This window comes from Mucor velutinosus, assembly GCF_035048745.1.
Source record: "Mucor velutinosus strain NIH1002 chromosome Unknown tig00001564, whole genome shotgun sequence".
Lineage (NCBI taxonomy): Eukaryota > Fungi > Mucoromycota > Mucoromycetes > Mucorales > Mucoraceae > Mucor > Mucor velutinosus.
Genome location: NW_027041906.1, coordinates 4326782 through 4341811, shown reverse-complemented (window position 1 = coordinate 4341811; position 15030 = coordinate 4326782). Strand labels below are relative to the sequence as shown.

General features: G+C 43.2%; 7 protein-coding genes across 7 annotated transcripts; 4 read left to right on the top strand and 3 right to left on the bottom strand.

The window, feature by feature from the left end:
- Window positions 1-403: 403 nt before the first annotated feature.
- On the top strand, window positions 404-1906 carry ATC70_011727 (uncharacterized protein; the record flags this gene model as incomplete). Its single annotated transcript, XM_064830913.1, has 1 exon — window positions 404-1906. The coding sequence occupies one exon, from the start codon at window positions 404-406 to the stop codon at window positions 1904-1906; it is 1503 nt and encodes a 500-aa protein (XP_064683415.1).
- Window positions 1907-2381: 475 nt separating this feature from the next.
- Window positions 2382-5786, top strand: ETR1 (mitochondrial 2-enoyl thioester reductase; the record flags this gene model as incomplete). The annotated part of the gene is made up of 1 exon (XM_064830912.1): window positions 2382-5786. The coding sequence occupies one exon, from the start codon at window positions 2382-2384 to the stop codon at window positions 5784-5786; it is 3405 nt and encodes a 1134-aa protein (XP_064683414.1).
- Window positions 5787-6959: 1173 nt separating this feature from the next.
- Window positions 6960-8502, top strand: ATC70_011725 (uncharacterized protein; the record flags this gene model as incomplete). Its single annotated transcript, XM_064830911.1, has 4 exons — window positions 6960-7351; window positions 7401-7568; window positions 7628-8132; window positions 8188-8502. 4 exons carry the CDS (start codon window positions 6960-6962, stop codon window positions 8500-8502), a joined length of 1380 nt encoding a protein of 459 aa, XP_064683413.1.
- An 807-nt stretch (window positions 8503-9309) lies between these two features.
- On the top strand, window positions 9310-9962 carry ATC70_011724 (F-box domain-containing protein; the record flags this gene model as incomplete). The annotated part of the gene is made up of 4 exons (XM_064830910.1): window positions 9310-9466; window positions 9523-9572; window positions 9636-9823; window positions 9893-9962. The coding sequence occupies 4 exons, from the start codon at window positions 9310-9312 to the stop codon at window positions 9960-9962; spliced, it is 465 nt and encodes a 154-aa protein (XP_064683412.1).
- A 4-nt stretch (window positions 9963-9966) lies between these two features.
- On the bottom strand, window positions 9967-10356 carry ATC70_011723 (uncharacterized protein; the record flags this gene model as incomplete). The annotated part of the gene is made up of 1 exon (XM_064830909.1): window positions 9967-10356. The coding sequence occupies one exon, from the start codon at window positions 10354-10356 to the stop codon at window positions 9967-9969; it is 390 nt and encodes a 129-aa protein (XP_064683411.1).
- Window positions 10357-11873: 1517 nt separating this feature from the next.
- Window positions 11874-13822, bottom strand: ATC70_011722 (uncharacterized protein; the record flags this gene model as incomplete). The annotated part of the gene is made up of 6 exons (XM_064830908.1): window positions 11874-12577; window positions 12644-12739; window positions 12802-12958; window positions 13021-13085; window positions 13174-13306; window positions 13361-13822. The coding sequence occupies 6 exons, from the start codon at window positions 13820-13822 to the stop codon at window positions 11874-11876; spliced, it is 1617 nt and encodes a 538-aa protein (XP_064683410.1).
- Window positions 13823-14115: 293 nt separating this feature from the next.
- ATC70_011721 (uncharacterized protein) lies at window positions 14116-14805 on the bottom strand (the record flags this gene model as incomplete). Its single annotated transcript, XM_064830907.1, has 4 exons — window positions 14116-14257; window positions 14307-14437; window positions 14489-14608; window positions 14662-14805. 4 exons carry the CDS (start codon window positions 14803-14805, stop codon window positions 14116-14118), a joined length of 537 nt encoding a protein of 178 aa, XP_064683409.1.
- Between the last annotated feature and the right edge of the window lie 225 nt (window positions 14806-15030).

Genomic DNA, 15030 nt, shown 5'->3' with positions numbered 1-15030 from the left:
GTCATCTCTCGTTATGGTCACTTGCCATTTCCATATAATACTGTAATTTCGCTTTTCAACGTACCACAATCATGTGAGAGGCCTCCATAGCAGTGCATCTGGCTCTTCTACAGTGCTCTGCCCTGCATTGATGGGAACAATTGATATTCGGTTGGACTGCATACCAGCAATGCCTCTTAGACTAATGAAAAACAGGCAAATCACTACGAAATTTGGCAGTAATTTCCCATGTTAAGAAAGGCATTGAGGTCAGCCAGTAGCAATGCCGCTGCCAAAATCGATTCAAGCTCAGCTTATTTTTTTTTCTGTTCAAGATTGGACAGATTTTGTTTTCTTTTCGACTTTTTAAATCTGTTTTGTCAATCTATTCTGTAATCTATTTTACTTTGTCATCCCTTTTCGCATGTCAGACACTAGTCAAGTACATCAACGTTCCTCGCAAGCTGACACTGCGGCTCCACTGTTGTGGACTCATGTGGTTAACTCACGCCGCAAAGGGAACAACAGACAACAACAATCCATCGTCTCTTTCAATCCCACTATCGTCAAACGACCTGTAACGGAAGCAGAGGCCTCGCAACAGGCCATCAATGGGGATACTTCGCCACCTCCTCAGGCGGTTATCCGTCCATTCCTCAAAGGCGTGGAACAGGATTCCGTCTTCATCGATCTGACACCTATCAAGGATCGCAATCTCTTGAACAAGGCTCTTCTTCAATTCAACGAAGCCTCTAATGCTGAAGACATGTATGAAGAATTTCTTGGATACCGGAAACAACCTCGACACTACCTCAACCATGCCTTCTTGGAAACCATGTGGCTGCCCAACAGCGAAGGTCGTAAGACTCTCATTGAAGAAGGTATCACTCTAGAGGATGGCACCTTTGTGAAAGGGTTTGCCTCGTACCATGCTGATGCTACGATTGTGAAACTGACCCTGGAGAATCTTCCTTTCTTGCCGGCCCTTCAGTTGAAGGAGGAAATGGCTGCCCGACTTTCTGCGTTCGGGGATGTCTTGGATCACGGCATCTCGAGAACTGATGGGATCTATCAAGGAGAAGGTTATGCTACACTTAATCTAACGGTTCCTTCCAGCCCTGGTTATGAATGTCAAGAGTTACATCCCGTTGGGAAATCTTGCCCTGGTCATCGCCATTTGGAGAAACTCAGTCGTGTCATTGTCTGGGATTTGACAGCTTCGGATCAAAGAAAAGTTTTACTCCAATGGGATCAAATGCCGGCTTTCTGTCGTAATTGTCAGAGCTCTGAACACTGTCGGGCTGATTGTCCTGACTACAAGAAGTGGGTCCGCTGCCATCATTGCAATGAAACTGGACATGTGGTGAAGAACTGCAGTCGCAATGACAGCCCAAACAAGGTCCGTGCGGTGGAAAACACTCCTGCCAAACCCCGAAAGGGCTCTCAGGTGGCCAAAGAGGGTAAAAAGGGTACTCAGGGTGGCTCCAAAGTAACTCCTGGTGGTGCTCCAGTTGGAAACAAAGGTAATGCCCAAGGAAAAGGCCAGGATGTTGCATCTGGTGGTTCCCAAGGTGATTCCGATAATCGAACTACTGCTACCCAGCAAGGTAGCACTCAAGGTGACGCTGATAGTCAAACAGGTGCTAGAAAGCAGGTAGTTGATAGAGATGTTCAAATGGATGATCTTCCAAAACTCCAAGTTAAAGAAGTCGATGGGAAAGGGGCTTCCAATGATATTATCATGTACGACTCTTCTACCCATTCTGCTAATGAACGAGAGGAGCGCCCTGAACGCCCTGCGAAGAAGATCGGTAAATTTAATGGCGCGGATGATGTTAGTTCTGCCAAACAACAAGCTGCATCTAATGAAGTAGAGACTGGACATCAACTCGGCTTGACAGGCCCTCCTTCACCTCCCCAACATTAATATGATTAATCAGCAAAATACAGTGAAAATAGCCACCCTCAATTGCCGTGGCCTAAAAAAAACAGATAACACCAAAAAAAGACAACAATTTATTAGATATCTTCGAACATTAGGATATGACATCTTAGTGCTTCAAGAAACACATGCAACAGACAACACATTTATAGACATACTCAACACTCAATTTACTTGCAAGTCGAGTCTTTGGACTCAACATTGCGGCATCATTTCCCTCAACACTCATTACTCACTCAAACACATCTCAGAAGGCATTGATGGGGGTCGATTTATCTTGGCTTCCCTTCATCTTACTCGAGACCTGGAAAATTCACCCAATTCACCACCAATAGCAACAATACTTAATATTTACGGTCGTGCGTCCGCTCACACCGACCGATCAGCGTTCTATTCAGAACTCATTGGCACACAAATTGTCAAAGAAACTATTACTACTACAACAAACACCGTCTTTATCATGGGAGACTTCAACTACCAGTACAAGGATCGTCGAGTCGATGGCACCCTCACCAGTGCACCAGTAGAATGGACCGATCTACTCGATGATTACTTTATTGACGTTTTTGGGGAAGACAAACACAACACATGGCATAGTGGAAGCAATTCAGGGATTCTGGATTACATCTTTTGTAGTTCAAACGCCCATCATCTAGTCACTAGCACCAACCAGCAGTATCTGTCTCCTGCCTGGACCGACCATGAACTCTTGGGATTCTCTTTTCGATATCAAGATGCGAATGGCCGTGGCCCTGGTAACTGGAAGGCAAATCCGTTCTTGGCTTGCAACAAAACATTTAGGAAGGCATTGGCAGAATTCCTCATTGATAGTGAGGCGCGTCTGGCAGAAATCAAGCGTTTCTCCACTCCCCAACAACAATGGGATTGGATCAAAGCCGAAGTAAAGATGTTTATCAAACAGTATCAAATGGAGGATTTGAACTGGCGGAAACAACAGCTACACCGACTGCTATCAAAGAGAAACAAGATGATGCGGCATAAGAAGACAAGAGGCTTGGTGTTTCAAGGCTTGGACACGGTTAATCAACAGATTCAATCTCTCCAGCACTCTCTTGCAGAAATAGAGATCTTGAAGGCAGGAAAATTTTGGCGGGAACATGGTGAGAAATCTCCAGGCTTCCTGAAGCGCTCTGTGGTGTCTCGAGAAAATCGTCGTTCAATTGTGGAACTCAGGAACCCTACAACTGGCGATCTATGTCAAGATCAACCTAGCATCTCCAACATTGCTACCAACTTTTACACCTCACTGTTCACACCGGAGGCTCTGGATTCAACCTCCCTCAGTGTTATAATTCGCAACATCCCAGGTCATTTGAAGCTCAACAGCGAGCAGCAGGAATCATTGATGATGCCGATTGATGTGGAGGAACTCTTGACCGATAGCAAGCAGACTCGTCGTTTGAGTAGTCCTGGACCTGATGGATTACCTTATGAAATCCTGTACTTGGTAATGAAATTTCCACCGTTCCATGATCTCATCCAATTAGTCTACAATGAAGCTTTAAAGAAGGGTAAGTTCCCGCCATCTTGGAACGAATCCGTCATGTGTCTGCTTTACAAGAAAGGCGATCCAGCTGAAATGAAGAACTACCGTCCTCTGTCTCTGGCTAATTCAGACTACAAGCTCTTCACTCGCAATATCAACCGTCGAATCATGGAAGTCTCTTCCAACTTGATCAGCCGACATCAGCTTGGGTTTATTCCTGGTCGATTCATTGCTGAAAATGGAATGATCTGCCAGCTCCTAATGGAAGATGCTCAACGGAAATGGTCCATCGCTGAACAACAGGAAAATGATCCTTCCTTTAACACTTTGGATTATGACATCGGTCTTCTTCTGGATCAAGAAAAGGCATACGATCGGGTGAACTTGGAATATTTGAGGAAGGTATTGGGGAAATTTGGGTTTCCTCGCCCTATTATCAAGTGTATCTCCAAGTTGATGGGTGACAACCTCATACGTATCAACATCAATGGCCATCTGTCAACTGAAGTGGCGAAACTTCGAGGCTTGAAGCAGGGGGATCCTCTCTCTCCTGTACTGTACAACTTGGCATTTGAACCTTTTCTGCTTGCAATCCTGCATGATCGCCAATTTCAAGGCTACTTGATGGGTACTGCACGAACAAAACTCCTGTGCTATGCTGATGACGCTTTGGTGTTTATCCATGACTCCAATGATTTGACTCGGTTACAGCTCCATATGGCTCGTTACTGTGCTGCCTCCAACGCCAAGTTCAATAATGCCAAGGTGGAAGCCTTTTCAGTGTCTGGTCGGGATACATGGGATATGTGGGATGGTCCATTATCACAAATGGGTATCACACATCTCCATTCTGTTGAGGACGATGAACCGTTGACCTATCTGGGATTTCCTCTCGTCCAAAGTAGGATTCAGCGAGTTCACTTTATGGGTGCTTTGGTAACAAAGATCAAAACTGCCATCCAGATTCATTCTGGTCGCTCCCTGTCGGTCGTTGGAAAGGCTACAGTGCTGAACTCTCTTTTGCTCTCCAAGCTATGGTACATCCTGCGTGTTACGCCTTTGACTCAAGCTGACTTCAAGCAGCTGCGTTCTCTGGCTATTCAGTTCTTGAGAAGAAACATCTTCCCCGTCATCCCTTGGAAGGTGTGGACTCTACCAAAGGACAAAGGTGGTCTCGGTGTTGTAGACATCCAAATACAAGCTTCAGCTTTGTATTTTCGTTGGCTCCACCCATTACTGGTTCAAGATCAAGATGTCATAGATTCCCATCCTGTGTCGTACCTCTTAAGCTACCACATTCGCAATGTTAATGGTTACCCCCACCATCAAATCCCGCTGCTATTTCCCTCTGCTCGTCGTACTAAGGGGTTGAAAAAGCAACGCACGGGAACTGTCGATATGTTATATCGTACAGTTGACTATCTTCCTAAGTTGTTTGATGCGGCACCGATCAATTCTGCAACTGCCATGGCTCTTCCATTACAGGCGGCTTTCTATGTTCCTCCATCCTCCTCACTGGTTGTTCCTCTTAAAGTCAAAGAGATGATGGTTTCTGATGTATTTCAGTACGATGCCCGGCTTAACTTTGTACATTGGAGAGACACTCGTGACCCTTCCCTCCTCAGGTGGAAGAGAGCTCCTTCAACAGTGTTCAGAGGCCTCGCATCTGGCACTCTTAAATTCCAGCCCTACTTCCTCCCAGTGTGTAATCCAGCCCCTGTAGTAGATCCTGGAGTCTCTTTTGCGCCGCTGGTGGATCAATTTTGTCTGCACGATGGCCAATCTCTTAGAAACGCTCAGGCTTCCGCCAAAACATTTCGTCTGTCTGTACTGTCGTCGGTGGAACAGCCCTTGGTCTTGCAAAATGTCTCTGCTGCTAATTGGAAATTCTTTTGGTCCCTGTCTCTTACCTACATTCAACGTAATGTGATATACCGATTCATCGCAGGCTGTATCCCTTCTAGAAGCAGATTACACTACATGATGCCTGCATTTTTCGAGTCCCACAATTGTCCTGTCTGCTTGTCTCCCAATGAAACTGCCAGCCACCTGCTCTTTGACTGTCCATCCAAAGAAAAGGTATGGCAAGGCGTCATTTTTGAGTTCCTATGGCCCACCACGTCCATCACTGACATCAAAGAGGCTCTTCTGTCCCTGGACTTTTCAGATATCTGGTACTCCCAAGTCAAAGGCATCCATCCATACAGAATCCTACTCATCACCCTGTCTCAAATATGGCTAGCCCATATGCGCTTTGTTTTTGACGGCACTATCTTTGTCCCTGAGGCGATTCTGGTACATATCCACTCCACTGTCCGACAGACAGTGGATGAAGATCAAATCCATTCCCTCTTGTAATTTAGATAGTTAGATAGTTCCTTTTGTTAGTTTAGTTTAGTTTCCATTTATATTTATATTTTTTTCATTTCTCAATTGCACCCGCCTCTTCACTCTGACCTATTACTCTTAGTGTACGCGGCTCAATCAATAAACACAATTTAAAAAAAAAAAAAAATCTGTTTTGTAATATTCGACTATATAAACTGTAATAAACATCCGATGCTTCCTAATACATTCTTGGAGTACTTTTCAAGACGCTTCCAATGGTACCAAGTAAAATAGATGTTTTGACTGAACCTATTGAGCAATTTTAGAGAATATGAAATAAGGTTTTTGGCCAAGATGTCAAAATCCTGCGTATGAAAACCTCATAAAAGTGATTGCAGAAGTTGCTTTGGATCGAGAGAAACATTTTGGATGAATATATACCATAGTAAAAGTATTTATTTTCAAGGTGAAAAACGCGATTGTTTGATTTTCGATGAAAACCATGAGGTACCCCTCATGCTTTTTGGTCGATTTTTGACCATGTTTTTTAGGCCCCCAAAACGTTGAGCAAAGGCGTCAGAAAGTTACTACTACTCAAGTACCATTGTTTGGCACCATTCCGGTGGCTCAGAAAGGTCTATATGTCAAGGTATGAAGGCTTGAAAGCTGTCAAATCTGGTTATGTTTTTGCTTTATGGCTTTTATTTACACGGAATGGATCACATCGTTGGTAGCTGAGATCTTCTGGAAGGGCAGTTCTGCAGCCTGTGCAACTTCTGATTCGAATAGAAGGCATATTGATTTTGGTAAAGCTGATTCATGCAAATTTTGATGCGCTATGTTGCTGGTAAGCTTGATAATAACGGAAATGAGTGACCGAATTTGCTGCTTGAACACTATGGTTTTGAACCTTCGCTTCGCTGCAATCAAGCCCCTCTATAGATCAATGTTACCAAGTATTGGATTAGACGCCTGATTACCATGGCTTTGCGCTTTTGCTTCGCTACGGTAAAAACTCCCCTTTAAATCAATGCTATCTAATGTTGGATAGCAGACAAACGTTGCCCTGACATTTCGTGACGTTCAAACCTCCAGCATGAAAAAAAGAAACCACATATCGAAGAAAGCAAGGAAAAAAAAAAAAAAAAAAAAAAAAAAAAAAAAAAAAAAGTTTTTCTCTTTGATCAATTCAAACGCTTAGAAATGGATGGCAATAACAACCACAACAACCCACCGCAATACCCTTACAACCCATACTACTATCCACAATACTATACCAACTATCCACAGCAACAGCATGTGCCACAAGGAGATCCATCAGCCGCACTGCCATCCATGATGTATCAGTTGCAACAGCAGACACAACAGCGACAGGCAATGGGCGCCCTTGCTGCTGCCTCCATCTCGAATACGCTTGGAAGCAATCGCCAACAAGAGCAGTATCCACCTGTAGAATATTACGCCGATTACTATGCTGTGAACGATCAGCGATCCATGATTAACTACAATGATATTACGCATCCCAACGCCACTGCTGCCACTGCTGCTCCACCCACAGAGACAGCTGTCAATGAGAGTGATCCATCGCCAAAAAAGTATGTATAGATTTTTGCTTGTTGATGCATGTCATTTATACAACCCTAGGCCGAAATTTTGTTGCAATCGATGGCTGAAAAGTGCCGTTGCAGTAGCACAACATGAGAAACTTCATATCCAATGTCCAAGCTGTGATCATATGTGTTTGAAATCAGCACTACCAGAGCACGAAGAGATTGCGCACGGAAAAGAGAGAAAAGAAACCAACAAAAAGCCGTAAGTTGGGTTGATTCACATACTTCACATACACAAGATAACACTGTATACTCAACCAGATCTCGGCCCGATGGAGTGATTCCTCCCAATGCGCCTCGAATTGATACACCTGAAGAATTAGCAGCATGGATCGCAGCTAGAAAGAAGAATTGGCCCAGTAAAGACAATATAGTCAGAAAGGAACAGGAGATGGCTGAAAAGGAGGCTCGTGGTGAGCTGCCAGTGAACAACAAGAAGCGAAAATTAAACGATAGAAACAAGCAGCAGCAAAACAAAAAGAGTAAATCCGAGGAATCGTCGCTGGTAGATGCTCAATACGACTCGAATTCTGATTCTGATGATACCATGGACCCTGAAAAAGACGCCATTTCATCCAAAGATCCATCTGCGATGGGAAAGATCTTGTTGCCTGAGGATAGACCGAAGCGAAGATGCAAGTATTTCATGATGGGTAAATGCAAACGAGGTGATGAGTGTGGGTTTTCGCATGAAAAGCCTGAGCCCAGGCCCAAACAACCCAAGAATGCACCCGTGTTTAAAAAGAGGCCTAATCTCTTGTTCAAGGTGAGTTGAGTCACTGTGATTTGTTGGCAGCAGGAAATCTGATACTGCCGTCTAGTTGCTGGAAAAGGACATTATGCAGGAAAAGAGCGTCATTTTACAGTGCTTGCGATACATTACGGATAACAACTTTTTTGGTAAAGGAGGAGAGCCTGTTGATGTGCCATCATTGCAAGAGGAATCCAATGTGCCGACAATACTGGATAAAACAGAAGCTTCTATTACGAATGCAAGTGGGAGGATTGATGAGACGTCGGCCAGCTCTGAGCCTGTGGAGCAGCCAGTTGAGGCTGTCACTGTTGAGGAGAACAAGGAGGTTTCTGTAAGCCAGGAGCAACCGATCACTGAATGCAACACTGTCTTGCAGCAATAGTGGTGCTCGTATTCATGTAGTATTGTACCATAGAGAAATAAATTAGTTTTCATAGCAACGCTTTCTTGCAGACATAATAAGCTCAGGGACGACACTCTCTACAGCATGAGATCTAAGATGTGAGGGGGTAGGGGGGGGGGCGAGTCAGAGGGATGGAGGAGCGATTGAACCCAACCAAGATATAAGGCTGATTGTTGCAGTGCAACATTCAAAATACCTAATGGCTTCGGCTTGATCCAGGTAGCCCAAGGAATGATGGGAAAGATGCCGTTGTGTATAAATTTGGCACAGATTGGCTAGATTGCTTGTATAACGCTTTGAGAAAACGGAGCTACTCGCAACACATACAACCATTTGGCCAAAACGAGACTATCAAGAACAGTAGCGTTACCAACTACAGAAAGGCTTCGTACACTATGGATTTTGACAGCTGTTCCAAGATTGTCCAGGAGATCACCTATAAACACTCACGTTGTTGGTCTGATTGTAGCAGAGGAAACTCAAGATAGATGATTGGATTTGAATCCATGTTGGATGTAAATTAGGGCGCTGCTCATTTCAGTGGACCATGCTTGCCAGTGCAAGAAGCGCTTCTTCTTGGTCGTTTTTGTTTCTATAAGGAACGCTTCTAGGCTATCTTTTGTTTCCATAGATACAAAGGCGCTTCTTAAACAGCAGAAATAAAAAAAAAAAAAGAGGTGATTCCAAACAATCGTTTTCGTCCAATCATTTTAGTGAGCATTTAGATAGCATTAGAACTTACTTGCCTTCTTTTCCTTCTTTCTTTTCTCAATCTATATTCACAATATGTCTAATAAAACACGTCAAATTGCGCTTGCCATTGATCCCGTATCAGAAGAAGCCAGCAAGACGATAGAATGGGCCATTGAAAACTTTCTGCGGCCTACCGATGAGATTCATGCAATCATGGTGATGGTACTGGATTGCGAGTTTGGTGAGCAAGGTGAGTTGTATACGTCAGTACCAAGACGCACACATGGACTGACTGAGAGACGACAGAGTCTATTGAGCTGCCACCTACAGATTCGCTCGAGACGATTGAAAAGGAGGTGAGTACCACAGGAGTGTCGGCATGATGAGATAAGGCTTGCATATTGATTTTATCATACTAGTTGACGCTTGAAAAAATGAGAGCCATGGACAAAGCAGTGGATAAAATCAAAGCAGCAGGATTTCAAGTGAAAACACACGTATTCAAGACAGATACCACACATGCCTGCAATGTGCTTATTGATTTCCTGGATACCAAGACCATGGATTGTTTGATCATGGGAAGCAGAAATCTATCAGGATGGAAGAGGTATGCACTTTTTTTTTTTTTTATTATTATTGAGGATATGCAGTAAACTAATTGGGGTTATGAAAACAGGTTCTTTATGGGTAGTTTTAGTGATTACGTACAATCTCACGTTCACTGCCCAGTTCTGATTGTAAAATAAAACCTCAACTCTTGTTGGAATACAAAAAGAAGGACTTGACCTTGTGAAAAAAAGACTTGCGCAGAGATGATTTTTTGGTGGATAGCGAGCGAGATCTACCAGTGGATCTTGTTGAAGATGGTACATTGGTTATGGATAGTGCTGGGGGTGGGTTGTCGTACAATTGAACTGGCACATGCTTACCAAGGAACTGAGTCAGTGCAGGTGGGCTAGAGGACAGCATATCGTTGCCATTGATTTGATTGGTATTCGCTGGCATGTCATCTCCCATATAGTCTTGTAAGAGCGTCTTTTCACCATCCCTTTCAAATTGATATTTGGTGCTGGGTATCATATAGAGAACATCATGTGAATGGAGTTCTGCTTCTTGCTGTGTCACAGCTGCCATATTCATTTTTTACTATGCTATATTCACCTTCTTGAAATGAAGATAGGAAAGATAAGCAACATAATATAAATGCTATTTTACAGACGTTTATAGAGCTATTTTTAAACAGGAAAAAGGTTGTCAACACCAACAACAAAGATGGATCTGTGCAACTAATCACATCACTATGATCTACAGTCTGTGTGTTGATGGTTGGCCCTGGAGGAGATGAGGGCCCTGAATAGAAGGGGGGGGGGGGAAATGCATGGAGCATTAATTTTCCATTGCTCTTGGCGGATCCCTTTGTTAAAGCGACTCTAGAATGACTGGAACTCGTATTGTTACAAAAAAACAACAACAACGTCTAGCTAGAGCAAATTGCTGAGGTCATGTTTTGGCACGATTAGCCATACTGTTCACCACCATTGAATTTTAATTTACCAATTCCCTTGATGAGCTCAAGCATAAAGATCATTCTTCAGTAGTGCTTGAATACCCAATTCAAATACAGGATACGACGGAAATGAAAAGTATGCACCATGGCTTCAATTTGACAAACCCCCCCCCTTCTATCGATGAATGCTCCTCAGAGGCAATACACAACCTACGTAGCCATCTAAGAGTCTTGGATACTACTTTGAATTCCCTATCGAATGGTACTGAAAACTTTCTTACGTTTCACCAAAAAATATTTCTAGAATTGGCAATAACAGAAAACGTTTATTTAGCCGAAAAGTTGCATTTCGTATTAGTAACTCCCCAAAACAGCGATTGTATATGATAAACGAGCTTTCCAGGTCTCTATGTTACTAATACATATAGTAAAAAAAAACCGTCGTTTTGAGGGTGAAAAACGTGATCGACTGATTTTTGGAAAAATTCATGAATGGTAACTCATGGAAAAAAAAATGAGTGAAATTTGGTCAGCGGTTTTCGACCCAAAAAAATTGAAATAAAGTGTCAGCATAAGAGAACTGGTCGAAAGGAGTCGTTTGGTGCCATTCTGACGATCTACAGTGGCCTGTACAAGGAGGTAAAAAGGCTTAAAGGTAAAAAGTTCTTGTATGCAAGAACCTGAAATCGCAGCGAAACGCGAGCAGCCATGATTCAAGGAATATAATATTGTCAATGGTTAAACAAAAGCTAGCAACTGTGACGAAAAGCAACAAAAGACAAATGGTAACGCGTTTGCCTTAAATGTTGCGTTTACTGAATGTATTTACTAGAATGCTCTGATCCACTACTACTACTACTACTGTAAATCTCCCAATAGAATAGCCGCCAAGGAACTGTAGCGAATTTCTAAATGCAATCCTTTATGTTCAATAGCAGCGAATCACAATATATGTTACTTTATACACTTTTTTTTTTTGGTTACAAAGCTAATCTTGAAAAGGGTTGTGGACGCCAACAACAAGACATATGATTTGTGCAACTTACACAAACATCATCAAATGTATAAAGGGAAGAAGGGGTTTTACGTAGTACTAATATAATATATATACACTTTAAACAAGGAAGGGGGGGGGGGTAATACAGAGCATCTACCAGCTTTCATCAAATAATCCAGGAATCACCATGGCTTCTGTTAATTCTGCGCCTTGAACATTACCTCTCACTGATCTAGTCATGTACACTGATCTCTCCTTGCGTTCCTTACGCAATTCTAATTGTGGTGGTAAGGTGGGGATACTAAAGTAATTGGGTGGGTCATCGCGAGGTGTGGAGGTCATCAAGGCTGTTTGAATGGAGCCCAAGAGTTCACTTGGTAGCGCTGATTGCTCTGGCGGCTCTTCCAATGTAGGATCAAAGAACTGAGGACATTCCTTGCTGGTCTTGTAAAACTCAATGGACGTCAAACCAGGAATACGCAGTAGCTGGTCATACGGTAAATTAGCAATGGTGATGGGGATGGCGAATTCAGATGTGTGTGTGGATTTGAATAAACCGCCATGCTCCATTGTTACTTGGAATTGAATATCGTAGTAGACGCGCGTGTGATGTGATATGAAGGAGGGAGACACCAGTCGAGTAGGGACGTCGAATGAAATGTCTTGCTCAAACTTGAAATCTGAGCCAGGCACAGGTATTTGACCCTGCAACACGACACGGACATGCTCTCTGAACGCTGTGCCTCGTTGAACCAGCATCTTTCCTTCATGGTGTTTGCGAAATTTGAATCCCACTGATGTGATGCGAGAATCAGATTGACCCAGGAATATCTTTAAATGCATGATAAATGGCTCATCTATTAGTCATAAAGACGTTACTACCTATACCCCTTCCATGCTTGCGTGAAATGTGATGAGCTTACCCGGACAGTAGGATTGTTTCACCAGCTTGGCAAGCACCTCGGCGGCAATGGTTCGTTTATCTCGCATTAGCGTTTTTCTATACTCCCATTGACGATCTACATAGCATCAGTGAGCCATGTATAGATGGAAAAAGCACTGACTCACACGCCGATCTTACCTGGTGTTGATACAATGATTGGCCTGTACGGGGTAAGATATTCTCTGCTTTTCAATCCAGATTGAAGAGCAGGCCCATCTACTTGAGCTGTCCAAACATAGCGAATACTGAATCCTTTGGGCTCTTCCATAGAGGGAGGGTAGTTGACATTAGGAAACTGTACAGTGCGGTTAGATCCTGTTTCTGTCAAAAAGCAATCCGCCACCAAAACAAACTGACCTTTAATGCAAATGGGAATTCGTATTTTCCAGGCTCTAATTCATCCCAACCAGCTTGTGAATAAGCTTTACAGAATGTTAGATATGACGTTTTTTTTAAGACTCAATATGACCCATCTCTCTCTCTCTCTCTCTCTCTATATATATATATTACCCGTAGCATCATTGCCCCACAGCTTCCAATCTGCCTCAAAGAAGGTAGTGATAGTCTCGTGCAGTCGTTCGCCGCCCTTGTTTTCGCCTCCTCCTTCATCGATACGCACAATAGCTACTTCCTCTGCACGAAACTTGTTGCTGCATGTCAGTTTTTCACATCTCAAGCTCATTGTCATGCTTCTCACCTTGACCCGAATCCTTGTAACATAGAGTCTTTCGACAGCGGTCAATATCACTTTACCTCTGATAATACGGTTGGGTCGCACAATGACGTGAGTTCCACCATCAAATTCAATTGTCATATTATTAATAGGGCCATCGACAGCCGTCAGACCCACTGCCGAATTTCTTCTGCTGTCTAAATGAGATGCACTGTTGGAGGGTGAATGAGAAAGATGATTCGGTGCACTGGAAGAGTAATCGGCTGATAAGCGACGGGCATTTGCTGCTGCTGCTGTTGTGTGATCATGAGGATGGCTCGAGACATTTGTGTGTTGAGGTGGTGGCGGAACAGGCAGAGCAGTGGTTGAACTCAAATGCTGAGAATGACGATGACGGGTGGTTGCAGCACGAGCCAGATTACCGATCGTATGCGTGATACTGTTCGTTTCCATGCTATCAGTTAAGCTGGCTAAGCTGTTTGGCATCTCTTTTGTAATGTAAGCTTAAAGAAAAAAAAAGGAAGAAGAAGAAGAAGAAGAAGAAAAGACAAAAAAAAAAGTGTACCACATGGGATTTAACCTTATGGTTTGAGATAAACGGACACCAATGCCGTCATTGGCTCAACCACGGATCCAGAATTTCACTGTTCTACATGCTATATGCTACACGCTCCTGTCATTTGAATCGCAGTTTATCCGTCAAATGCGTGATACACACCACACTTGAAACGCTCGGATCGAGAGTTTTTGTTTATTGCAACTAAAAGTGGACACGCAACTCAAACAACAAACTTTTCGTGTTTGTACAAGTCTTGATCCAACATGTGCAATCCAAGTCCCTCTCCACCAACTCGTTTGATTTGCGTATAGCCCTTGGCGACGTTGGCGATGGTTTCTACCTTGTACTTTAAATGACCACCCCTATATAGACAGCGTTAGTATGGCGCCATCATACACTTTGGCAGCTTACTTGAGGATATGGCGCAAATGAGCGTCTGCGTTGTTGATGGCCAAGGCGGTCAAACTCAACAAGGATTTGTTGACATCCTTTTCAAGGGATAAGCAGGTTTCAACGGCATTGGTAGCAGATTTCCAATCAATCTTCAAGTAGTTGCATCAGTACACACGCCAAACCAACAAGCACACGCTTACCAATGGCTGAGGAATAGCACTGATAATACAGATGCCTCCACGCGTAATTTGATAATCAATCAAATGCTGAGCCATCTTGCCTTCATGCTCAGCACGCTCATGAAAGAACTTTGTAAAACCCTGTAGAGGATGATCAGACTCTGCACGCCATGCTCCAAATAAGAGCTACCTACAGGCAGTGCTACTTCTGCGTTATTGAAATAAGCAGCAGCAGCGATGTACGTCTGCTGAGCCATTTGGTACATTTGAATCTGCTGATTCACAGCATCTTCTGCCAATTGAGTGTAGTTTTGCTTTGCAAGAGATTGAGTTACCATGATGGATGTATATCTTTGGCTTGTTTTTGTCTATCTTAATGTAAGGAGGGGATAAACAGGTGCCTAGAAAAAAGAGATACTTGGTGAACAAAAAGAAGAAGAGCAGATAATAGTAAGAATTTTTCGTTTTAAATCTATGATTTGACGCATATTTTCGTGTGTAACCAATTTACACAAGCCTTTAAAGCGTGGGTGTTGATTTGATGATGCTGCTGTTGTTGTTGT